This window comes from Topomyia yanbarensis, chromosome 3, assembly GCF_030247195.1.
Source record: "Topomyia yanbarensis strain Yona2022 chromosome 3, ASM3024719v1, whole genome shotgun sequence".
NCBI lineage: Eukaryota > Metazoa > Arthropoda > Insecta > Diptera > Culicidae > Topomyia > Topomyia yanbarensis.
In genome coordinates, this window is record NC_080672.1 from 328,466,704 (window position 1) to 328,492,412 (window position 25,709).

At 41.8% G+C, this 25,709-nt stretch overlaps 2 protein-coding genes across 2 annotated transcripts; both read right to left on the minus strand.

Moving 5' to 3' along the window:
- Positions 1-4,090: 4,090 nt before the first annotated feature.
- Positions 4,091-24,427, minus strand: LOC131688849 (importin subunit alpha-6). The gene is made up of 8 exons (XM_058973422.1): positions 24,295-24,427; positions 23,183-23,362; positions 22,907-23,122; positions 22,628-22,848; positions 22,303-22,566; positions 21,907-22,246; positions 5,043-5,202; positions 4,091-4,968 (listed from the first exon to the last, which is right to left on the minus strand). Exons 2-8 carry the CDS (start codon positions 23,360-23,362, stop codon positions 4,784-4,786), a joined length of 1,566 nt encoding a protein of 521 aa, XP_058829405.1. The 5' UTR covers positions 24,295-24,427; the 3' UTR covers positions 4,091-4,783.
- Positions 14,841-17,468, minus strand: LOC131688850 (uncharacterized). The gene is made up of 2 exons (XM_058973424.1): positions 16,347-17,468; positions 14,841-16,132 (listed from the first exon to the last, which is right to left on the minus strand). The coding sequence occupies exons 1-2, from the start codon at positions 16,611-16,613 to the stop codon at positions 15,809-15,811; spliced, it is 591 nt and encodes a 196-aa protein (XP_058829407.1). The 5' UTR covers positions 16,614-17,468; the 3' UTR covers positions 14,841-15,808.
- Positions 24,428-25,709: the final 1,282 nt, after the last annotated feature.

Below are 25,709 nucleotides of genomic sequence, written 5' to 3' on the forward strand. Positions count from 1 at the left end.
TAATTTTTTTTCAGCTGAAGCTCCAATAGTGCCCACCTAGGGGCAGATCACTTTCAGAATGTATTACAAATTTGCTTCAAATTAGAAAAAATGTATTTAATTTCCATTTTTGCAACAACTTTGCACTCCTTCGCAGAAAAGATTGTTTAACAATCGTCCTACGCTGATCCACTTTGTTAGATGTTTTGTTGAATGTAGGGCTAGTTTTTTGTAGGGTTTTGACGTCTTACTTGCAACGCAAAATGCATTATGAATTTCTATTTTGATGGAAAGAAATGCATTTAATTTCGCTGATGCGTCACAAGTGCCCACCCTGCTTGCCAAATGCAAGATAATAAATGAATGGCGGGACTATTTTACAGTTGCAAAATTTAAAGAACGAAATAGAAAAATTGTCGATGTCGCATACTACGACTTCGCATGAAATAATGATTGCAATGGACAAATTTAAAGAATGCAGAGTAACGACTGTATTTCAATAACCCATAATAATTATTTATAGTTCTATGTTTGGGAAATTAAAACGGTAAAATAGTTTTTGTTTTGTTTGAGGAAATTAATTCTTGTTGTCGTTTCATTGTTTTTTGTTTCATTTTAGTCTTCTTTACCGTCGCTCTTTAAGAATCCCACAGATATCGGGTACCCTAACACGAGGCGTTACTAATGGCATTAATGGCATTACTGCGCAGAAATGTCACTTTTAATGGTCATGTAAGGACCTTTTACTTCATTTTCCTGGTTGGCATTTACTTTTACTTCTTGTAAGTACAAAATAACGCATACGATTCCGTGACACCACATTTTCTTTCAACTTAAGATTTGCTTCTATCTAGAGTGCAAAGTATGCTCGATGTGCTGGAGTCATACAGATCTACACCATATTTATATTTATTAACAGATTAAGGCCGAAGTGGCCTGTGCCGTATACAAAAGATTCCTCCATTCCACTCGGTCCATGGCCGCGCGTCGCCAGCCACGCAGTCTGCGAAGGGTCCGCAAATCGTCTTCCACCTGGTCGATCCATCGTGCTCGCTGCGCGCCACGTCTTCTTGTACCGGTCGGATTGCAATTGAGAACCGTTTTCACCGGGCTATTGTCCGACATTCTGGCTACGTGCCCGGCCCACCGTAGTCGTCCGATTTTCGCGGTATGACAGATGGGCGGCTCCCCCAACAGCTGATGCAACTCATGGTTCATTCGCCGTCTCCATGTGCCGTCTTCCATCTGCACTCCACCGTAGATGGTACGCAGCACTTTCCGTTCGAAGACACCAAGTACGCGTTGGTCATCCACGAGCATGGTCCAGGTCTCGTGCCCGTAGAGAACTACCGGTCTAATCAGCGTCTTGTAGATGGTCAACTTCGTACGACGGCGAACTCTGTTCGACCGAAGTGTCTTGCGAAGGCCAAAGTAAGCACGATTTCCTGCCACGATGCGTCTACAAATCTCTCTGCTGGTATCATTGTCGGCGGTCACCAGTGAGCCCAAGTACACGAACTCTTCAACCACCTCGATTTCGTCGCCACCGATGCAAACTCGAAGCGGGCGGTTCTCATTCTCTTCTCGTGAACCTCTTCCTATCATGTACTTTGTCTACACCATAACGAAACCTAAATATACAGTTACTATCATTCATAATAATTCCACGACTTGATGTTGGGTTGAAACTGATTACTAAACAAGTCTGATTGAAAATGGTCTGAGCGTATCTCTAGTTTTCGTAGCACCTGCACTCCGCCAATTGCTCCAGCAGATCCGGGGACCAACAAATTCGAATCCATTGCATACATCTAGTCAGATTCGATACACCGAATCAATTAAATTACTAACATCCTATTAAGTGCTTACTCGGCGATCGGCATCGTGTTGTAACTTAAGAAATAATTGTGAAAAACTCCCGCCTTGGGCACTTCGACAAGAATGAATTTCACATTTCCGGCCCATTTTGTTTGTTTTGGTTTGCATGAGATTAAAAAGACGGTAACGTTTTTGGGTGGGTGCGGAAACTGAGTAACGCATTTAGCTCTGTGTCAAAATCTCTTCACTAACACCACGCTCGCTGATATGGCGCATTTTTTGTAATGTAAAACGACCGTTTTTTCTACGAGTGATGAAAATTCATCTCGTGTTACGTCTTTTCTGTCTGTGATACCGGGTTGATGCAACTGACACTGAAAATCTTTCCTGAGTGGGGCTAGATCACACGATGAATAATTTTTGAGACCAGAAATCTTACCCTCTGCATCGCCACATCAGTGCACCAGCGTCGCGAAAAGTCAAGATCATTCTGTCCAACTATTCTTCGAGAATTTTTTTTTAAAATAGGTCACGATTCAACCTCGCATTGAAAATAATTTTTGTGTTTTCAAAAAACTAGTTCGCGCAAAAAATATGGCATTATACTCAAATGTTTAGTAGGTGGTTGTGTCTGAATATGCTTAATATTTTTATGATTCTAGTTCATAAGTTGATGATACATTAATTTGTATTAACTTTATTGACTAAAAAAAGTCAAGAATTGAATGATGTGCAACGATTTTCGTAAATTCTCTTCGTGTTAACGTGATATTTTAGTCTTGAGTTTATCGTCAGATTTTTTACACAGAGTCACATGTCTTATAGTTTTCTTAATTATTTCACGGATTTGAATTGTGGCTAAGTAATGTATTTTTGATGCTTAGCGCAGTTTCATTTAATTCCGAACATTACACTGAATCTTAACAAAAGAATAACAGGGTTACAGGTCCTGGTAGTTTCCTTGTATCTAATGCTCGAGACTGATTGCTAGCATTTGTACACAATATCTCACATAGAAATTTCAAAACCAAAGAGCATAGCGAATAATCCATGAATAATAGTCTGAGTTCCTTGAAATTGTTTTCGTAAGTATATTAAGATTATGTGGAAAATTAATTACTTCATGAACTATATCATGAACAGTTTCACGAGCTCGACGGGTAATCGTGTCTAGCATACTATCATGAATCGGTTAAAAAATCGATGAATAATACACTGTATTCCAGAGAAATTGATTACGTGCAAAGATGAAGATCAGGCAAATTATCGTAAATTTCATTACTTATATCTTGAAAGTGGAAGTGTTTTTTTTTAATTTGTGGACATTTCCACGCGCACGAATGGTGAATTGTAACTTATATGCTCGCAATCATAACCAGTTGACGAAGCAAGAATGGATCCATGAATTGTATTCCGAGTGTCGTGTAATGATTTGCGAGAAAATATTAAGACTTTATTAATGTTGTGATCTAATTCACAACCACTAATACCAAATAAACATCAATATGTGATTAATCATGAATCAGTTAACGTCGTATATTCGGACCATAGACAATGTTTCTAGATTTGTGGTTAAAATTTTGAGCCAACGATTGTCGAGTTCGCGAATTGTCGGCGTGGAAAAAAAAGGTCTACCTTTCGGCGTCGGCGTTTGTTAAAATTTACCGGCGGCGGCGCACAGGTCTATTTCGGAGCAAAATTATACTGAAACAGCCATTGCCTTCCGAGCCTCAAAGCAAACAATTTCGGGCCAGCTGAAATATGGCTTTGACCAATAAGTGGTTTTTTCCGGAAAATACCCCCTTAATGATATTACTGTATCATAAAATCTGAAGCAGAAATGAAATGTTATTATTTTTGTGGTACCGACACTAGCTTACTAATTTTCAACCTAAATCATTAAGTATGAACACGAAAGAGAGCGTTGATCGAACACATCTGATACAGGTTTGAATTTACCGCACCACATGGGTTGCGAAAACTCCAGAATAGGGTTTGAAATAGATTCTTTCCTCCATCATTCAGTCTAGTTTGCATACCGCACATAACATTCATCCCATAAAACGCTAATTTCTATTACAAAAGTAAAGCACAGATAAAATCGAGACACTGCTTAAAACAAACCCAAGCGCTTGTCTTGCCAATATCCGTTCCTGACAACTACCACCTAAAAATTGATCTTTAAATTTTCACCTTAAAAAATATCGCAATTATTTTCTTCCAATGGCTCGTCCACCCAACCCTTAAAATTTCCCCTCTTCAGTTTCGGCATGCAATCAGAACGCTTCCTGGCTGTGTCCGTTTTGTTACTTTTATCATGGCTACGTTGCGTCATTCCAACTCGTTCCATAGCACTAGTAAACACTAATCACATGTCGTTTGTTGTTGTTAGTCAGAAATATCATGTTCTTTTATTTCATGTTGGTTGCGGTTACGCGATCTACATTCCTGTTTTCCGCTATACATAAACTACACATAGCGTGTTTTGTATAGGGCTCAGATTGCGGAACGGATGGAGAGGGTACAAAAATCCTTTACTCTGCTGTTAAACAGTATATCTTCTTAATAGATTGAAATATAAGGTTTTCCTTTATAGTTCTGAAATTTTCTTTGAGGGTGTTGTCTCGTCACAAACAGGTGGTCAATAAAAGGCCATCATTTGGCTCTAGGTTAGAAGCTAGAGCCAGCTCGGTGTAACTTCTGCTTTCTTCCTTTTTCGTGCTTCGTCAACTTAAAAAAAATGGCGTGGGTTGTCTAAAACTTTCGTCACAATAGTTTTTATCTATGGTCTATGTTCTACGTATCTGCTGCCCTATTCGGTTCAGTGATGGTTAGCCTATCCCGGTACGGGGTGTTTGTTACGTCATTTCGAAAGCCGTCTGTCGGGTAGTCAGTCGGTCATGTGCAAGTCATGTGGGTTTGGATTTTTGGTTTCTTGTCGGTTCTGCACGTTTACGTGTCGTGTATCAATTAGATTGACTTCAGCTTAGAACTGATAACCGTCCATTGGCACAGATTGATCGGCATTGAACTGAAACTGGTTGTTCTCGGCGGATGGTGCCACAGCAACGTCCTCCTCGTCATTGCTGAAGTAGGTCTGAATGATGTTGAATACCTTTTCGTAGATTTCTTTGTTCTGATGTGACTGCAAGAATTCAATTTTGTCCAGACCTAAAATGAAACGAAAGAAATGTTAATTGGGGGGCTTGTTATCGGTATCGTATATTATATATTTTGGAATTTACCATAGCATTCCTCAATTTGCATTGCGTACGGATTCGGTTTGACTTTGTGTTGATTGCCCGCTTTGAGTATATTCTCGAGGCCATTCAGAGCTACCGTCACGATCTTCGGGTCCATCACAGTCAACAGCTCACACATCGGTGGTATGCATCCGGATTGGACCTGAATGAGAAAAAAAAATATGGAAAATGCATACGTTATCAGACTTGCATTCGACAACCGAGTCTTTAAATTCACGCAGTTTCACAAAGTACTACGACTTTCCGACGATCAGTTCAAGGTTTTTCCAGCGAGTACGGATATTGATTGTTACTGAAGAGAGGTCAAAATAGGAGTTTGGTAGACTTGAAATTTGCTTGCGTCGAACTCATATCGGACCTACTAAGGTTTCGTTCAAGTGACTTAGGGTGTTTACGACACTTTCCTTCGTTTAGCCCACAATCTGTATAATATGGATCAACAGGGCTCCCAGCCTCCTATCCTTGATTACCATATATCAAATACGAATAAAATACATATAACAAAAAAATATTACATTGGGTCAAATGGCACGTTCCCCTATGTAGTCGGGGATTTGTACCTTGCCCTGCCTTCTCATCATTTCGCTGATCACAGCACAAAAAAAAAACAGGTAAGTTGAACTCACAAGTAGTTAACACCGCCTGCGAGAAAACCTAAAGCTCTTTACAGCTGTCGATTCCGCGGCTAGAACTCCTGGCAGCGGTTCTTGCGGCAAGGCTGGCATGAACGATCGAGGAGAATTACAACTTCACGATCAGTAGAGTGGTGTTCTGGATTGACGCGGACGTGGTGCTGTCCTGGATTCGGTCGGATCAGCGCCGCTACAAGCAATTTGTTGGTTTTCGCCTCGGCGAAATTCTTAGTTTGACTAAACTGACACATTGGCGATGGGTTCCGACGAGATTGAACGTGGCGGACCTGGTAACCAAATGGGGTAAAGGTCTGGAGATAGACCCCAACAGCCCGTGTGTACGTGGGCAACAATTTTTGTACGCCAGTGTGGAAAAGTGGCCGAAGAGAGAATTACCTCAGGCACAAATCCCCGACTACATACGGGGAACGTGTCATTTAAGCCAATATATTCTGATTCCTGATACCTTCTTCTTCTTCCAATTCTGTTTATTTTCCGTCGGCCTATTTCCGCTACGAGGCCAAACACCGACGCCAGAGAGGTGACACTCCCACTATCTGGATTGGATATCGACCCATCAACTCATGGACCGGGGACCAACGGCTTTACTTCCCTTCCGAAGGAAGGCGTGACCTCAGATTTTTCTCACCTCTGAAAAATCTCAACGACCTCAAGCCGTGTGGTGTCCGGCGGGCTGAAATCTTTTTGCACTATTTCAACCAAGAATAGAACCTCTGGGAACTGCTCCCATGTCGTAAGAGGCGACTAACAACATGCTAGGAGTTCCTAGGCCGAGGTTTTGTTCCGTACCGAAGACTTAATCTGGGCGGACCTTAAGGTTTTCCATATTACCCTCTTTCCAGTCTGTATTTAGTGAATCACTGACATATACCTTTTCTGATTCGCCTTTCTTGATTGTGTACCAACGTTTTAAGTTTCTTCTGGCGGTTGTATATTAGCCGTAAATGACGAAATCTAATTCTACACTAAGTAACAGAATATATTAATATACCGGCACTTCCACGCCAAGGTTTAACTTCCAAAGCTTTGGCTTAAAAACCGTTTTTAAAAAATGGAAACTTTCATGCAGGAAATTTATTGAATTGGCCTAAGATGGAGCTGTCGAATTTCACAAAAAGCTTTTTATGTTGCAAGTGATCTGTAGTTGTGTTAAATTAGGTATTTTTCTATTATATTTGGAACCGTCTACCGACAAATCTACATTTACGAATACCTCCAAAAGTGACTTCTTGAGGTCTCATGAAGGCCTGACACTAGCTTTATGATACTTTTGCTTTTCTAAACAGTAATAAAAATCTCAACATTCAAGAACTTCACTTTGTCAGAAAATGTAGGGCCATCGGAAGCTAAAACTTCGTAAAATCGCACTCCTGGTCCTTTTTTCAGTGCAGTACTCTACGTCACTCGTTCAAATTTGCACCGCTCTTATGGTAGTCGGTATTTGCTAGTATTACTGTTCTCCCATCCATTCTGGTAGTCAAACGGTGGGATAGCAAAATTCTTACAAGTTTCCTATCTCATGCCTCCACGCGATTCTAAGTCTATTGATGACATTTGGTCCTTAGACCGCAGAATGAGAGGGTGCGAACAGAATGAGAGGGTGCGAACAGATCTAGTCGAGAAAACATTGCCGTAAAAATGAATAGTTGATCGGAAATTAGCCCCAATACGACTAATCTGACTAGTATCTATGAACACGGCTCAATACGTATTGAAAATTCGCCGCGTCTGTTTTTATGAACCTAATTTAAAGCTCCGTTATTGCTAACAAGCCCGTGCATCAGATTAACAATCCTTTATATTTCCCTTCAGTGTTCGGTATTATCGCTCGTATACTTGTATTCCACAAACAATCCGATATGGAAAATAAGAAATACTTTCCTTGATTTATAACATCTCGCGCTATTTTTGCCAGTATAATATGCTGTCACTTGGTAGTTTTCAAGCCAATAAATATATCGTAGAGAAGAAGTAGCGAGTTCTGTCCAAATACTGTTGCAATAAATAGTGATCCGGCCCATTATGCAGATAAGATTAGCTTTTCCAGGCAATACTCCCACGATCGGCTGTGTGGAGTTCAAATTGTTTTTGTTTAGGGAACATAGTATACTCTCGGTAGCCGGCTGCCCAGAGTTTAAAAATAACCAAAAACTAAACAAGATCATCTCTTTTTCGAGTGATCGTGCACTCGAAGACTAACTAAACAACTACCTAATAAAATATGCTTTACAGGTCGCATCGTTTGCTTGGAGCGAATCCTAGACCTGATACCCTTCCAAACCACCAACTCCGCGACACCTATGGAAGAGTCTGATGAATCGTCGTCCTTCCGTTAAGTAGGTGGAGCATCAACACTTCCTGTCTACCTTATCCTTTATCCTTCCCCGTGAACGATGGAGATGGGGGCGGCCGGCAATGATGGCTATCATGCTGTTGAGGTTTTAATATGGGTCGGATTGGTATGAATTCCTACTTACCACTTCCTAAGCAACTCTTATTAGATAATCAGCAGTCAAACATGATGAAGTCAGTGTGCAATCCGCCAAAATCATCGTCACAACGCAACGCAACGCAACGCAACGCAAATCTCAACGACCTCGACTGGGATTGAACCCAGACCAACTGGGGTGGGTGGCGGTCACGCTTACCACCCAACCATCGGCGCCGTCATCCTGATACCTCCACTACGGAGGAACTTCGGGTTCACTTGATGCGTGTCAGTACGTGTGGCGCTACAGCAAAGTGAGTACGAGAAGGCGGAGCTATGGCTGATGAAGATGGCACAGGCGCAGTGTTTCATCGATGAGTTGAAGGTACTGGTCAGGAATAAGGATCGGCCGGTTAGCCAATGGCTGGCGATCGAGAAATCCAGTGCACTCTATAAACTTACTCCGCTGATTGACGAAAGCGGGCTAATTCGAATGGAGGCAAGGGCAGAGAAAGCAGAGTTGCTGTCATTCGATCTACGTTTTCCAACGATCCTGCCACATCAGCATAAAATCACGCAGCTGATTGTTCAGCATTACCACGAGAAGAGCGGTCACGGATATCGACAGGCGGTGAAGAACGAGCTGAAGCATGCGGTTCTACATTCCGCAGCTTGACGCAGTAGTCCGGAAGGTGTCGTCGTCTTGCGTATGGACCTTATCCATCGAAGTCGGCCTCGAGTTCCACGAATGGTTCCGCTACCAGTGCAGCGGCTAACACCGAATCTTCGTCCCTTTAGTTACACAGCTGTGGATTATTTGGGCCCATTTGCTGTTACTGTAGGACGCCGAACGAAGAAGAGATGGGTCGCATTGTTCACCTGCTTAGTAACCCGCGCGGTGCACCTGGAGGTGGCTCACGGACTGACTACGCAGTCGTGCTTGATGGCGATTCACCGGTTCATTGGTCGGCGAGGTTGGCCGATGGAGTTTCTGTCCGACAATGGGACGAACTTCCTAGGAGCCAGTAAGGAACTTGAAGGAGTTGTCCGAGAAATAGGAGAAGATTGAGCGGATCAGCTGACTAGCGCGAGAACGAAGTGGACGTTCAACCCCTTTTGGCTCCTCACATGGGAGGAGTATGGGAGCGTCTCGTTCGGTCGGTTAATGAGGCATTTGTGGCGCTTGATGATGGGAGACGGTTGACGGACGAATTTTTGCAGACAGTAGTGGTGGAAGCGGAAGACATGATAAATTCTCGCCCGCTAACGTACGTGTCTCAAGTGTGTGACGAAGCGGAGGCACTCACTCCAAACCACTTTTTGCGGGGACTCTCCCCAAATCAGCCTAGCGTGAATCTTCCCCCACCTCATCCAGCAGCAGCACTTCGAGACGCGTTCCAGCGATCGCAGCAGTTGGCCAGCAATTTTTGGGAACGTTGGGTTAAGGAGTACGTTCCTTCGCTGAACCAGAGGACAAAGTGGTTTGGTGAGTCGAGACCATTAAGAATAGGAGACTTATTTTATGTGGTAGAAGGTAGCAACCGGAAGTGCTGGATCCGCGGGGTGATAGAGGAGGTTTTCGTGTCCGGTGATGGGCGAATTCGGCAGGCCTGGGTACGCACCAACAGTGGACGATATAGGCGAGCAACAGCAAAACTAGCCGTGATGGAGTTTGGTAACTCTGAACCGGATGCGAGCTCCGGGACAGGGTTACGGGCCGGCGAATGTTCTGGCATCACTGGCAGTTGCAGCATTGCACCCGTGTCGAATTGACAGATGCTACAAATTTGCTGTCATGCTGACAGACGACGAAGTGCATCACGAATGTAGAGCGAGGGAACTGTCAGAGACAACATAAGTAAACAAACAACATAAGAAGGAAAGCAGGATAGAAAAACACCATTTTGAAAGCGATAGTAGTAGAATAGTAAAATACGTTGGAGTAAGAAATTAGAAGTTGTGAGCAAGGAAATTATTCGGATAGTGGATAGATTGCAGATTAAGCTGTACTTAAGAAACTAAGATCCAGAATACGTAAGTTTGTGAAACAATATAAAGCAGTGAATTAAAGCAACAAATTTATGACTAGATACGCGGAGGCAAACACTGGACAAGTACGAACGGTACAGTTGAGATGATTAATTCCGAGATGAAACGAAGTAAGTGAACGTACAAATTAATTACTAAAACCGTTAAAATGAAAAATGTGAATACTAAATTGTAGATAAATTGCGATAGACAGCGATAGAGGAAGGAAAAGAGGAAGCTGTAAAGTAAGAAGAGCAAACAATTGTGAGTAAGACAAATAATCGATCATTTACGGTAAATTAAAATAAAGTTATTTAGTTTGAGCTGCACAGTAAAAAAAAGCGGATTTTCAAAAATCTTGTTTTCGCCTGCCGTCCGAACAGACATTATTCGGAAAGTTGTATCGATACAGTTTATAGACGTTGTTGAAGCCCTTTTCGACATCCTAAAGGGTTATAGCAGTGGACTTCGCAACGGACTTGTTCCTATCGACGATATTTATCACTTTGAAGTTGATGGACCGTTGATAGACCCTTGCAGAGGCCGAACTGTTTCGGTAGGAATATATTGTTTTCGAAGTGGACCAGGACAGCTTTTGAAATAGTTTCCTTAGTGCTGAAAGATCCATCGTCGGGGACTAGATCGAGTAGTTTGCGAACAAGTCGAGAGCTCAACGAGTGAGTGGCGCTAAATGGCATCCGATAGGGTACCAAAGGGCTTACAGAGCAGGGATGCCACATTAAAATCTGTGTTTCGGTAAAAAAATCTTTTTACCATCTGTGATGACTAAAAACGGAAAAAAATCTGTAGAAATATGTGATCGATTTCCAAAAAATCTGTGAAAAATCACAATATTTCCAAAAATCTGTGAAATTTTCAACAAAATGCCACAAATGTGTGATCTGTAAAAAAGAATCTATGATAAAAAATTATGAAAAAAAATCTATGATATTACAGAAGAATCAGTGAATTTGGTAGCCATGTTACAGAGTTGCGGTGCTGAATTGCACAAGGCAGCCGGCAGGCTCAATAACCTAGACAATCTGGAATTTACCGCTCACATAGTCCTCTTAGTCTACCTATCGAGCCAAATTAGAATCCAGCTTTGCTGCAGAGGTATCAGAGATATATTCCATAAATACTACTCCCTATAAAGGGTAATGTCCACTCTAGCATGACTTCTCTGGTTGCATAGATAACCATGGGATCACAAGCGGCGACTACCTACAACGAGTGGTGATAGGGACCCGGAGAAGAAACTCACATATACGGAGTAAGAGCGGCGAATCCATCGCCAGAGGTGGTTTGATGAGGTTCCCACCACTAGCAGCAGTTGAAGTTATTCAGCAAGAGCAGGAGAAGGAGATGCAGCAACCGCAGCAGTAACCACAGCCAGAGCAGAGCGGGATGAGTAAAACTTTCACAGAAGCCCAAAGTAGTAACAGCGAAGTGTTTTGTGACCGAGCTCTTCAAGTTTGTGGGCGTGAGAAACAATGCCCATAAGGACATTAAGGAGATGGTTCTCAAAATCCGGAAAGTGCTAATATTTGCTGTGAAGGAATATGAAACGGCAACGCGGAGGCCTCATGAAGCTGAGCGTTTATTGGCGTCGACAAAGACTACCGTTTTCTTAGCTTCTCCGAAGCTTGAGAAAGAGAAGTAGACTGAAATGAAGAACACTCTAGTTTCCATGTCTCCAAAGAGGGCAAGATCCACGCCAGGAGATGGAAGACCAGGCTGGCCCAAAAGGTAGACGCCTGAGGACCCCCTTACTGACGAGGAGAAGGACGCCACTAAGCAGGGAGAAAGCTGGAATACCGTTGTAAGTCGGAAGAAGAAGCAAAGGAAACAGCACAAGCGGAAGGAGAAAAGTGAAACAAAAAAGGAAAGAAAAACCTCCGGATCGCCAGAGGGCGCCAAAAGAAGCCGTGCTAGTCAAAGCTAATGACGCGACGACGTATGCTCCTCAAAAAGGTCACAGAGGATCCGGAGCTGAGGGAGTTTGGGTGAAAACGTGATGAGGTTCCCACGATTAACAGCTTGACAATGCAGACGATTATGACCAAATGACTGGGTAAAGAGGCAAAAGTTAAAACCTTAAGCCCAGAGACTGTGATTGCATGCAAGGACCTGGATGAGATTACGACCCAAGTAACCATAAGCATTAAGCCATGACTCTATATTGGCTATATATTAGCATTAGCATTACATAAAAACTCTATATCAACACTTGCAATGCATTTATGCTCGGTATTAGCATCATTAATGCATAAAAGTCGTGTCAAAATATGGTCGCTCTATATGCGTATATAAAGCTGATATAATGCATAACAGCATTAAGAATCTTCGTAGCGTATATGCTCTACATATGCATTAAGTGCTATTATAGAGCTAATATAATGTTATATTAATGCAAATATAGTGCCGAGCTTTCATTTATAAAAAACTTTCAAAATGAAATTACGTTATCATCAACAACAACTTATGTATAACATGGACGTAAACAAATGGAAAAAAACTTTGCGAAGTGGGAATTATAGACGAAAAGTGAGTTTGTATCGGAAATCGGATTGTCCTGAAGTCCCTGAGCCTTCCGATAAAGTAATTCTGGAAACACCTAATTCTACACCTACAATTTCATTTGAAAAATCGGATGATGAAAGCTCAGATAATTCTGTGAGCGCCTACAGCCCAGATGAAAATTCCGATGAAGAGCCCAGCGAAAAATGGAGTATCTTATTTTCCGAAGATTCTTTTACCGGAGAATTAGTTCAAAACAAAACCGAAGAGGAAAGTTTATCTTCATTCCTACGCAACTGGAGCATTCAGTATAACATTGCACATACTGCATTGAAGCCATTGCTGCTAAAACTGAACCAGCTTGATAAAACACTGCCGGAAAGCCCAAGGCGACTTCTTCGCACTCCAAGGATCAATGCTACAATTATAAATATAGATGGTGGACAATATTGGCATCAGGGTCTGGGTTAGAAATTGAATAATGATTAACTATTTTCGTATTTTAACAATATTTTATATTTCTTCTAAAATTGCCTACGTCAGTCTTTCATCGATTGGAATAGTTCGAGATTACTGTACATAAATATCAATATTGACGGATTACCATTGTTCAAAAATGGTACTGATCAAGTTTGGCCAATATTATTCAACATTCACGGAGACACATGCTTCAATTCAATGATCATTGGCCTTTTCTACGGGAAAAGTAAACCAAACAAAGTGGAGCAGTTCTTGAAACCATTTGTGGACGAAATTGTTCCAATATTATCGTCTGTCCTTGATATAAGTGGGTTCAAGTTATCAATTAAAATCCGCGCATTTATTTGTGATTCTCCTGCCAGAGCTTTCATTAAGGGTATAGGTAATATTGTATTTAAAATTATGCAAATTTATACAAAATATCGAATTCTTTTCTAGGTGTGGTTAATTTCAATTCATTCCATGGCTGCTTAAAATGCCAAACCATTGGACAGCATTCCACACTTCTTCATACAAATATTTTTCCGCAAACATTTGCCGAAAAAAGAACTGACCACGCTTTCCGAGCTGGTTCCTATAATGGACATTACCAAATTCGCAAAGTTCGTGGAGATGGTAAACTCAAAAAAGCATTGTTGTTTCACCACTCCTACGACTTTCAATAGATATCATAGAGGATGTGATTGTGGCCGATTCTCTTCACCTGCTTCATCTTGGTATAATAAAACGATTACTTCTGTCATGCAAAGATGGTCACAATGGTAGTGAAGACAGTAGGTGGTCAAACAATGTCGTCATGCAAATATCGAAAATTCTCAGGGCTGTTCGAGGAATCGATTCTTTGACCCATTGGAAAGCATCAGAGTGTGCTTCATTACATTGGAATTATTGTTCTCAAACATTTCATCAAGAAAGATCAGTTTCAAAATTTTGCAAATTTATTTTGTGCAGTCACAATTTGTTCAAGTTCATACTACATACGATTTTTACCGGTCGCTCAAACATTATTTGAAGATTTCATTGCAAATTATCACTTGTTTTACAATTCCATTACCAGTAACATTCATAATTTAGTCCATATAGTTGACGAAGTCTCACGATTTGGCCCACTACCGACAATTTCTTCTTACCCCTTTGAAAACCATCTTTTCCAGGTCAAGAAATTAGTAAGATAGGGAAAGCTTCCCTTAAACCAAATCATAAATCGCATAGCTGAGAAATATTCTTTTAAATCAATAATAGATGAGCCTGCCGAGTTTCCTATATTCAAATACCCAATGAAATTTGATCATTCTCAGTATGGTTATGTAGGCCTCACTAATAACTTCATGTTGGCTACAAAATTTCATGATAGGTGGTTTCTTACGAAAGATAAAAGGATAGTAGCTATGCAATATGCAAACACCAATGGTATTTACGGTTCAGAGGTGAACGAAATCGAAAACCTTTTTGAATATCCTTTGTCATCACCCTGTATCAACGTTTTCAAAGCACCTAGCAGATATGAATTACTTGAACCAAGAATGTACGGGTTCGATAAAGTTTTATGTAAATTAGTAGTAATTGTAGTACTTGACGAAACAGCATTTATACCATTATTACATACTTTACCTGCGACTGAACAACAATAAAATGGTTGAAATCAATCGATAAGACATTTAGAGCCCATGACATACATACCTGTTCAACTAAAACAAAATTTAATACGCGTGGTAATCAATATCAATTATATTGAATCAATCAATGTAACAACATATCTTCCTTAAATTATACTTTTTCAATAGTGTTTATCGATAACACTGCCGCTATACACATAATTGTCCCATGTTCTATAGGATTGCCTATATACAAAAGACAATTATGCGTAGAACGGCAGAACACCTCCCACATCTTCAACCGTTTGGTTTGGTGATGCTGATGTTGATGCTGATTCCGCCTCAATAAGATATTCCTCTAAAATAACTTCTGCTTCTTCTTCGATGCCTTGTTAAATCGCTTGGTTTGATTGAGGTTCATTTCGCTTGCATCGTCTTCTAGAAGCAGTAGCTCTAATACCTTTGATGTCCTCGTAGCGTTACTTTGCATTCCTTAATCAGCGATGTAGGAACTGTTCGCATTGCACTTTAGAGAAAGAAGGATCGGAGAAAAGTACAACCTTGTGGAACAGATCAATAACCCCACCAAACTTATGAAAAGGTATTTTGGAAATAATGTTTTCATTATCCTTCTTATTCCGGCTTATTCCACTCCAAGAACATTTCATCAAGAATTCACGCTCAAAGAAGTAATTGATTACTTGCAAACAAACAGTTGCACCTTCACCAACATATGTGTTTTCCGTGCATTGAACCAAGAAACTGAACAACAGATTGTACGAATTGGTCATTTTTCGACTGTTTCTCCAGAGATTCCATGTCATCCAGAGATTTGACCGGGGTTAATGGAATCTTTTTGGATTCATAACTCTCTGTTTTCACATGCACAAACTCTGACGGTATTTTGGTAGCAATAACATCTAGTTTAGCGTTAACTTGAGAGAGCAAAGCACCATACCTAATGTGCGATTGATTGAGAGATTCTATTTGCTTGGTGTTCTTGTCTATTTTATTGTGCAGTGAAATTATAAGTTGACGCATGGTTTATTCATCGGTATCTGTGCTCTGAATCATTGGTGTCTTCGATCCAGACTCATGAGATGTTGTTTCACTTAGAGATAGCGAACGTGACGTCATCACAATATCGTTTGGACAAGGCTCCAAAAACGAATCATCCGCTGTGTTGTCAGTATGACCGTCCCTTGTATCATCGGCAAAATCAGTAGCCGTATTTGAGCACGATGAGCTTGGTTTCGTTTGGATTTGTTTGAAAAGCTCAGCAGCAGTTGATGATTTCTTCAGTTTCTTTCTTGGCTCGTATTCATCGGTATCCGAATGAATTTCCATAATTTGCAGCTCGCGAAACGCCTGTTATGAATGAAATTAGTGTTCACACTAACAAAAGTATAACTGTATAAGCCGAAAACTGGAAAATTGGTTACTCAAAATAAATTGTTGTTCCATTGGGAATACAAAGTGGTGCAAATAAAGCGCTATATTGCACAATATCCGTCGTGCATTGCGTTTCGTAAGTCGGTTTTCCAGTTTTCAGCTGCGAAATCTCTATTCAGTTTGCACCAACCTCAGCGTAACTAGCAAAATTGTTTCGTTTGATTTTGCACCGATATGCACTCAGTACGTTTACATCCGGTGGAATTTGTGGAACCTTTTTTGCCTTTTCAAGCAGCCGGTAACCAGCTACACCCTTTGGCCAGTAGCATAGATCCGTGCCAAGTCCCGGCAGATCCTTGCTCCAACCATTTTTCAGTACCCAACGTGAAGGAACCACAGAAAGCAAAACATCGTCATTTTCCGTCGTCTGCACAATGGCATAATTATTCGAACTCATTACACCTGCAACGGAAAAAATGCATTTCTCTTTATACTTTTATATATTCGTAAAAAATATCTTACCCGTGAATTTAGATTGATGACAACTCGTGAAAGCTATATCAACAAAATTACTGCACGTCGCAAATTGATCACTATTTGACAGAGCTGCCAGATTTCACAATTCAAAATTATATAATAATTAATATCCGATAGCCACAATCGGATTTCTATTAAAGGCGATAATATTATGCAGATGCTCAGGAATTGTAACAGTTAGTTACCAATTGAAGCAAAAGTAAACAAAGTCTTTTATCGTTATTTGCGTTGTATTGGAAAAGTGATTTATCAAAGATTGCATTTTTTCGTAATATACCAATTGTTTAATTTAATTTAATGGCCAAACTGCGTTCTGGCAGCACCGTTTGCATGAGTTGTAACATGCAGCTTTTCTGGTGACTTATATTCGACATATTTCATTGTGTTCGAACGTAACCAATATGGTCCAGGCAGCAAAAGGAGCGCTCCAACCCTGAATGATGATGCAAGATACCTCGGTTCGAGACTCACTTAAGGTAATGTTCACAACATATTTCATTTAGAGCATATTTCATATCACGTGCGAAGCGCATTACATGTAAATAGAATTTCAAGTGTTATCACATACCTAGTCATATACTAATATTCATCATAGATGATTGAAAGAACATAAAACAGTTATATTTTTTTTCATTTTCCATATCATTGGAAGAAACGTTGTTTGAGGAAAATGACAACTACTTGAAGCTATCTAATAGCATTAGTAGTGCCAATAACGGGCTTTCAGTTTTGACAGTTGGATATAGGTGCTTTATAATAGCATTAGTGATGCAGAAAAAGGGCTATGAATCTTTGCATTATAATAGCACTATATTTCGCCTTTTCTAGCATTATATCAGCATCATATCTGTATATAAGGCTTCTGAGCCGTACGGCATCGCTCTATATGCATATATAAAGCTGTTATAAGTCCACGTTGTAATACTTATTGGTTACTTGGGGACGGTAGACGGGCTGAAAGGTGTACTGAAGCAACAATGCAATCCGGGCGAGGTGCACATGACGATCCGATTAAAGAAAGGGTACGGACGATACTCAGACAGCGATGATTAGTCTATCGGAAACCACTGTTGACAAGACGCTGTAGCTTGAGCTTGTGCGACCACCCCTGGCTGCTACTCCGTTATTGATCTGGACTAGCTGAAGTTGCACAGGGAATCAATAGATTAATTATGCTTGGGAGTAGCGAAAGATCTTTCAATGTGCAACTCCTGGTAATCCTAAACTGTTTTATTGATCAATACCGGCGCCGATCAAACGCAGATTGCGGAAGGAAAGGGAAGGAATGTTAGTCCGATACTTGCTTTTGCTAGAGGCCGCATATACTACTGCGCACTCTACAAGTATCGCGGGAGGAGGATATTTGTTAGTAAGTATAGAAGATGGATTCTACTTCTTCTTTACCGAAGCCAGAGAGGTGACTTCACTATCTGAACTAGATATCGATCCATCAACTCATGGACCGGGGACCAATGGCTTTATTTCCTTCCGAAGGAAGACGTGACCATAGATTTTTTTACCTCCGAAAAATCTCAACGACCTCGGCTGGAATTGAACAACCCAGGCCAACTGGAATGAGTGGCGGTCACGCTTACCACTCAACCATCGGCGCCGTCCACTGCTGATAAGGCTCTGGAGGTAGACAAAGTTATGGTTGGATGGTCGAGATGCCCATTGAGGGCCGTTCCACGAAGGAATGAATAAACGGAGAAATGTTCCAAATGTTTTGGTTTTGTGTACTTGGCGGGGTTTTCAAAGGTTCGGATAAATTAAGGATGTGCTGAAAATGCGGGGAGACGGGTCATCTTGCAAGAAACTGCACGCAGAGGCCGGAGAGCATGCTTTGCACCCCAGAGGACGAAAACGATCATTAGACGGGAGGGTCTCACATGTCCCGCCTACAAGAGGGCGACTGCGGTAATGAAGATAACGCAGATAATTCTGTGTCACCATGACACCGCACAGGGACTGTTGAGGTAGTCTACGACAGAAACTATGTGTGAGGTCGCCATGATGACAGAGCCGTATCAAGTCCCCCTTGATAACGGTAACTGGGTGGCAGCCAGAACGGGAACGGCTGCGATACATGTTATGGGCAGATTCCCCATTCAAGAATTGATAGAACGCTCATACGAAGGCTTCGTCATCGAGTTCGTCTATGCACCTCCATGGTAGACAATGGAGCAGTTCAGCCTAATATTGAAGCAGTTAATCTAGCTGTTGATCGGTCGAAAGCCGGTAGTAATTGGTAATGACTTTAATGCTTAGGTTGCGTAGTGGGGCAGTAGAGTAATTAACACAAGAGTGTGTATCATGCAAGAAGCTCTAGCGAAGTTAGACGTACAATTGTGTGAGAAGTATACCCATAGCGACCACCAGGCAATTCGCTATTGTATCGGCCAACAGAACTCTTCTGCAGCACGGAGCAGGATAACCGGCAAACGAAAGCCTTCAACAAAGACCTCTTCGTAGAGGCATTTCGGTCGGACGGCGGGACCGAGAACGTGGATGCGGCTTATCTAACAAGGATTATGACGGCTTGTGACGCCACAATGCTCCAAAAACTGGAACCACGCAATATGCGGCGTCCAGCTTACTGGTGGAACGAGACGCTCAGTATGCCACGCGCTGTTTGTCTCAGTGCCAGAAGGCAGTCTCAGAGAGCAGTATCGGAGCCAGATAGAGAGAAGCGCAAGACAGCGTTTCGAGAAGCTAGGGCCGCTTTAAAACGGGATATAAAGCTTAGCAAGTCAGATTGCCACAAAGTGCTGTGTCTGGAAGTAAACGCCAATCTCTGGGGCAATGCGTAGCGAGTCTTTATAGCGAAAATAAATATGCCCAGATAAACTGAAGATAATCGTTCAGAGTTTCTTCCCGAAGAAGGATCCAACTACCCGGCCCCCGGCACCGTTCGACGAAGAAGAAGGAGCAAGCACAGACGATCGACTACTAACGACGAGCTCGCACAAGCATCAAAACTCGACTGAAATCAATGAACGCCCTCGGTTCGGATGGAGTAGCAAACATGGTGCGGAGAGCTGCAATCCTTGCATACCTGGACATGTTCAGGACGGTGCTGCAGAAGTGTCTAGATGAAGGCAACTTTCCCGCAATGTGAAAGGTACAAAAGCTGGTGTGCCGAAGCTAGAGAAGCCACCGTGTGATCCGGCCTCATATAGACCCATATGTCTGCTGGATACACTCGAAAAACTCCTGGAAAGAATCATCCATAACAGATTTACGAAATGCACGTAGGATGAGCGCGGACTGTCCAAGATGCAGTTCGAATTCCGCAAAGGAGCATCGACAGTGGATGCAATTCGGACAGTGCTTGAGAGTGCTGAGAAGGCATCTAAATAGAAGTGAAGGGGGATCAATACTGCGCTGTGGTCACGGTAGATGTGACGAATGCATTTAACAGTACCAGCTGGGAAGCCATCGCTGCAGTGCTGCACAAAATGATGCCTAATCCAGACAAGCTACTTCCAGAGCAGAGCGCTGCTGTACGACACGAACGAAGGGCAAAAGTCAATGCGAGTTACAGCGGGCGTTCCTCAAGGTTCCATTCTCGTTCCCACTCTTTGGAACGGAATGTACGATAGGTCTTAACATTGCGGCTGTCCAGGAAAGTGAAAATCGTAGGTTTCATGGACGACGTGTCACTAACGGTGACGGGTGAAACACATGAAGAAGTGTAGGTATCGGTGATGAAGACGATCGAGGTATGGATGAACGGGACCAAGCTGCAAATGTCTCATCACAGGACGGAGGTGTTGTTGGTGCAGCGGATGCAGCTCGACGCGGGCACGTGATTGCATCAAAGCGTGCACTGAAGCAATTAGAAGTGATAATTGACGACCGGTTGAGCTTCAACAGCCGCGTCGACTACGCCTGCGAAAAGTCGACAAACGTCACGAAAGCGAAGGTAGGTACCGGCTGATCCCAAATCTATCGACGTGGGATAATAGAAAGCAGGTGTCTGAGATAAACTACAGCTCATGTCAGGCCACGGCTACTTCAGGAAGTATCTTTATCGGTCCGGGCACGCAACGTCACCGTTGTGCGTAATATCCACGGTCAAAAGAGTCGACAACTAGCAGAATCCACATGTCCCTCCCCCACCTAAGCGAAGTCTGTCAACCAGCCATGAAGCTATTCGAACCAATGTGAATGGACCATGCCAGTCGAAGGCCACAAGCCCAGTGTAACCCCAGTATAGTAAAATTGTGTATGTAAGATATATGTGTCAGTGCTACTTACAGATTTCATTTCAGTGTATCATTCTCTCTTTTGAACCTCGCGCTGATAGCTACGAAATTACAGCTTACCGCGGCTCATCTTATCCGGTATTGCGACATCGTCGATCGATCGTCTCATAAAATCGAAAATCTCGATCATCGAGCTCGCCATTTCCTGAACTCTCATGTACGAGACGCTCAAGGAGCTATACTGGTACGAAAACCATCTCGCTTTACTAGGGGTTTGCTCAGGAACACAAATTGTGCCTGTATTTTTTTGGAGCTAGCGTCGATCCGGCGCTAGCTTAGTTCTGTCACTAAGTTATTGTCGGAGTATTGATGAGACGAAGTCGAAGCGTAAATTTCATAACTTATATAACTATCTGAAGCGAAAAAGGTTTTTTTTAATTTTGATTATAGAGGTTTTAACCTTAGGGTCATTCGCCTCTTTTCGGGTTGGAGAAATTTCTTTTGGAAACATCTCTAACCATATGTGCGGGGTTGGTAATCGAACCCAGGTGAGCTGCATACAAGGCTATCGATTTACCAACTACGCAATGCTCGTCCACCACAAGCGAAAAAGACATTATATAACTAGACTCACTGTTCTCCATTTACGGACAAAAACGCTTAAAAGTATTCAGAACAAAATGCAACACTGATAATAATTTTGAAGCATCCTCTTTAGGGCAACATAAATGAATTGCACAGACTCGCAAATGTTAGAGAAATGATTAAGAACAGTATCGCAAAATATTTCCGACAAATGTTTGGTATGGAACTTTACTTGTCGAGGATTATGCATGATTTTTTTCTCTTAGCAAATAAGTTCTCTAGAGCGATCAGATTTACTCCTAGAAGTGCATTTACGTATACCAATATACGCGCACACCAAGGTTCTTTGCAGGAAAACGACGCAGATACTAGTTGCATCAAACCGAAATAGCGGAAAAAATTAACATTCTCAGCACTTACCAAATACTTGATCTGATCCACGGTGCCCCCGCTGGTAGCATTTGTAATCGCCCATGCTGCCTCTTTTCGAGTTTTGAAGTCAGCCTTCGATAGCAGATCAATAATGCTGGGGAAAATAGTAGCATCGATAACTGCCTGTATTTGCTGCCGGTTGCCGGCTGCGATATTCGAAATGGTCCAACAAGCCTCCTTCCGGATCGTTTCCTTCGGTGAACTCAGCAGCTGCAGGATGCACGGTAAGGCATTACAGTTGAGGATTAGCTGCGTCTGGGTGTCGTTGCCCGTTACGATGTTACCGACCGCTCGCAGGGCAGCCGAAACGACATTATTGTTGCTGTGCCTGATAGGAAGATGTTTGCTGTGATGTTTCAAAACAATACTACAACAGTGACTTACAATAGCAGTTCGACCAGCCTCCGGCAGCAGCCAGCATCTATGACTGCCTGAATGTTATCGTTCGGTCCGTCGGATAGATAGCTCACAGCCCAAACCGCGTCGCCCAAAACTTCCACGTCGTTATGGAACATAAGCCGAGCCAGAATCGGAAGACCTTTTTCCACCTTGGAAAAGTCCGGCGGAGGATTCTTGCCGCGGCATAAGTTTGATAGGGCCCAAACTGCATTTCGCGTCAGATTTAGCCGGGTCGAAGTGCTCAGGACGCTTCAGAGTGCAATAAAAATTTAGTTTTTTTTTTTTGGATAACGATATTAGTAGAACTTACTGTAGCAACGGTTCAAGTACACCAGCATCTAACACAAAGTTTCGGCATTCCGGTGAATCACCGGCAATATTGCCAAGTGCCCAAACGGCCTGCTCCTGTACGTCAATGTGGGGACTCTCTAGTAGTTTGATAAAAATTGGAACCGCCCCAGCCGCTATCACCACGCTGGTTTGCTCTGAGGTGCCGGACGCGATGTTGGTTAAAGCCCAGGCGGCTTCAAACTACAAAAACAAACGAACCCTGGTACCGTGTCAGCAATATGTCATAGATGTAACAAACCTGTAGGGTCGAGTTGGTCGTGTTGGCCAGAAATTCTACGAACCGTGGCACGATATTATGCTGAATAACCAGATCAATCGGTGGATTCGGCTCCTTCGATAACAGTTTGCGAAATTTCTGTGTCGCCGCCAGTTGTTCCTCCACGCTTGCACTATATAGCGCCTGAATGGTTTCCGGCTTGATTAACGCAGGCTGATCCGCGGATTGGGCTTCGTCCTGTTGGTAGGAAAAGTCAATATTGATACAACTCAACGGAAAAGGTTTTCTTCAGCTTACAGTTAAAATCGCATCCTGGTCCAGTTCTTCGGCAACATTTACGTTGCGACGTTTGATGAGTTGCTGTTCGCGTTTCTGCTTGCGCAGCTGAATTCCTTCCTCCTCTCGGCGCCGGCGCATCTCTGTCGAATCGAGGCCGACATTTTTGTACCGGTGTCGATGTGCTGCGTTGTTGGACATCTGGAGAAAATACGTGGATGGAGAATCAAAGCGCAGAACAGGTTATTATCGTAGATCGCTTAAACTTTATTAAAATTTTTAATGAATTGTGCTTCTGTTGCGGGATAGTATATATACGTTTCGACGAGATAATAGTTTCATAAATTGATGATCCTGATAGCAAGTTGGATATGCAAATAATGAGAATTTTTTTATTACGTCGCAGTTCGATTATGAAAACATTTTTTTTCCGAATTCAGTTCGTTTGCAAGAACATTTCTATTCAGAAACGCATTTTTAAAATTTTGCAAGGTCAACATTTCACTACAATAAACTAGTTTTGTATACAAGTCGAGAATTCCCACAGGGATTTTCGATACCAATGAACGCAAAAATTAATTACCCTGTGACAAATGACGATCAAGGTTAAACGCGAAATAGTCAATCAATAAGTGAAATAAACCGTCAATCAATAAGTGATATACAGCCTGTCCAGCCGAAAGCAAATTTTATAGAAAATGAACAAACAAATTTGAATAAAAACATGAAGTAATTTTTTAGAGCATTTACAAAAGAATTACACAATCTTAATTTTTCCCTTGAGTAAATTTCGATGAGCATGTAGCTATAATTTTTTATAAACCGTTTAATGTTTCGCATCCACCGTCTCAGATGACAGCTATTACGGGTTTCCCCCCAAATAATATTCCCCGTCATTGACATTAGCCATTTTTGCCTTTCTCACCGCTGGTTGCTCACACTTCGATACAAGGGAAGAAAAAAAAAAAATCGTGTTCCACATTGGTGCCTTTTCAAAGAAGCCCCTTCTCGATGGAAGACATCACATTTTTCTCTCGATGCAAAACGACATTTACTGCGTGATTCACCTTCTGTAGCAGGGTGATTCTTACAGGTAAACAATTGCACAACTGCTTGCACTACTAATTACTCACTTTGGTTTCGATTTGATAGGTGAAAATTAATGGTTTTCCACAGCACTGGAGGCTACTTTCACATTCATCAGGAAAATTACAGAAAGATTTTGACTGAAGGACAGCTCTACTCACTGGTAAGGTTTTTATTGTCGGGAGGGGGACAAGCGCACCTTCTGCAGAGTTGACAGCTGAAACTCTACACACGCGTGTGAGTGACTCTCTGTGTGCTCACAGGGTTAGGCTACTGAATACACTCGGGAAGTTGGTGACGGATGTTGTGCCGTATTAGGTACTTTACTGGCACAGTTAACCTCACTTTTCTTGACAGTTCGCTTGTACTGTTTACATGGACTTAGAAAAATTTGTGGACGACTAGATTCGCTCGAAGAAAATCGTAAAGAATTTTTCTAAGTCCATGTAAACAGTACAAGCGAACTGTCAGAAATGAACACTCAGTTCATTTGTGACGCCAGCGTAAAGTATTCAATATTGACGGAAAATTTTCCGCCAAATTTCTCTTAAAACTTTCAAAACAAAAATGCTGCTGGTTCTAAAAAATAACAGTTGCAGGTCTTTCAAAATAGCACAGATTATTAAACATAATAGAAACATAAATTTGCCCGTCGGAAACAATAATTCATGCCAGATTTTTTTTGTGGAGACGTAAAAATCCGTCACATTTTTCGCGATACGGCTTATATTTCGGGAGCCTTGACTTTTTTGTGTAGACGATTATCGTATGCTGATGATCAGAACGCGAAACGTAATATTAATTGAGTTCTACAAGATGACGACTCGAATGAACTCATAATGAATGAAGTTCATGTTTGACAATTGAATACTTTACGGTGACGTCACAAATGAACTGAGTGTTCATTTTTGACAGTTCGCTTGTACTGTTTACATGGACTTCTTTACGATTTGCTTCGAGCAAATATGACTATATTCCACAAATTTTTCTAAGTCCATGTAAACAGTACAAATGAACTGTCAAGAAAAGTTAGGTTAACTCTTTCAGGTAAGAACCTAATATTCTCGGTGGTTTGTTTACTTTATCAGTCGCGTGAGTTCGAGTGCAACGGGTGCTCAAATGTTACATTCGAACTCACGTAACTCCCACACTGAAAAAAATCCAAACGTTAATTCTATTTGCTTCAAACCGCTTAAAATTTATATGAAGAAGAAATGCTATTGTTATCACGCGCACACATACCTTCTATGTGTCAACTGTATAAACTATGTATGCACACACATAAGTTATATATGCATATTGTTATAGAATGGGTTTTATGTGCCTAATAGTTATGAAATGTAAATATAAGATTAATATTTCTTGTAAATACACACATTAGGTTTATGTTCCAGTAGATAGTGTCTATATGCCTCCGTTAATTGCAAAAATCTATGTGTAAAATCAATAGGCATAACGTTTG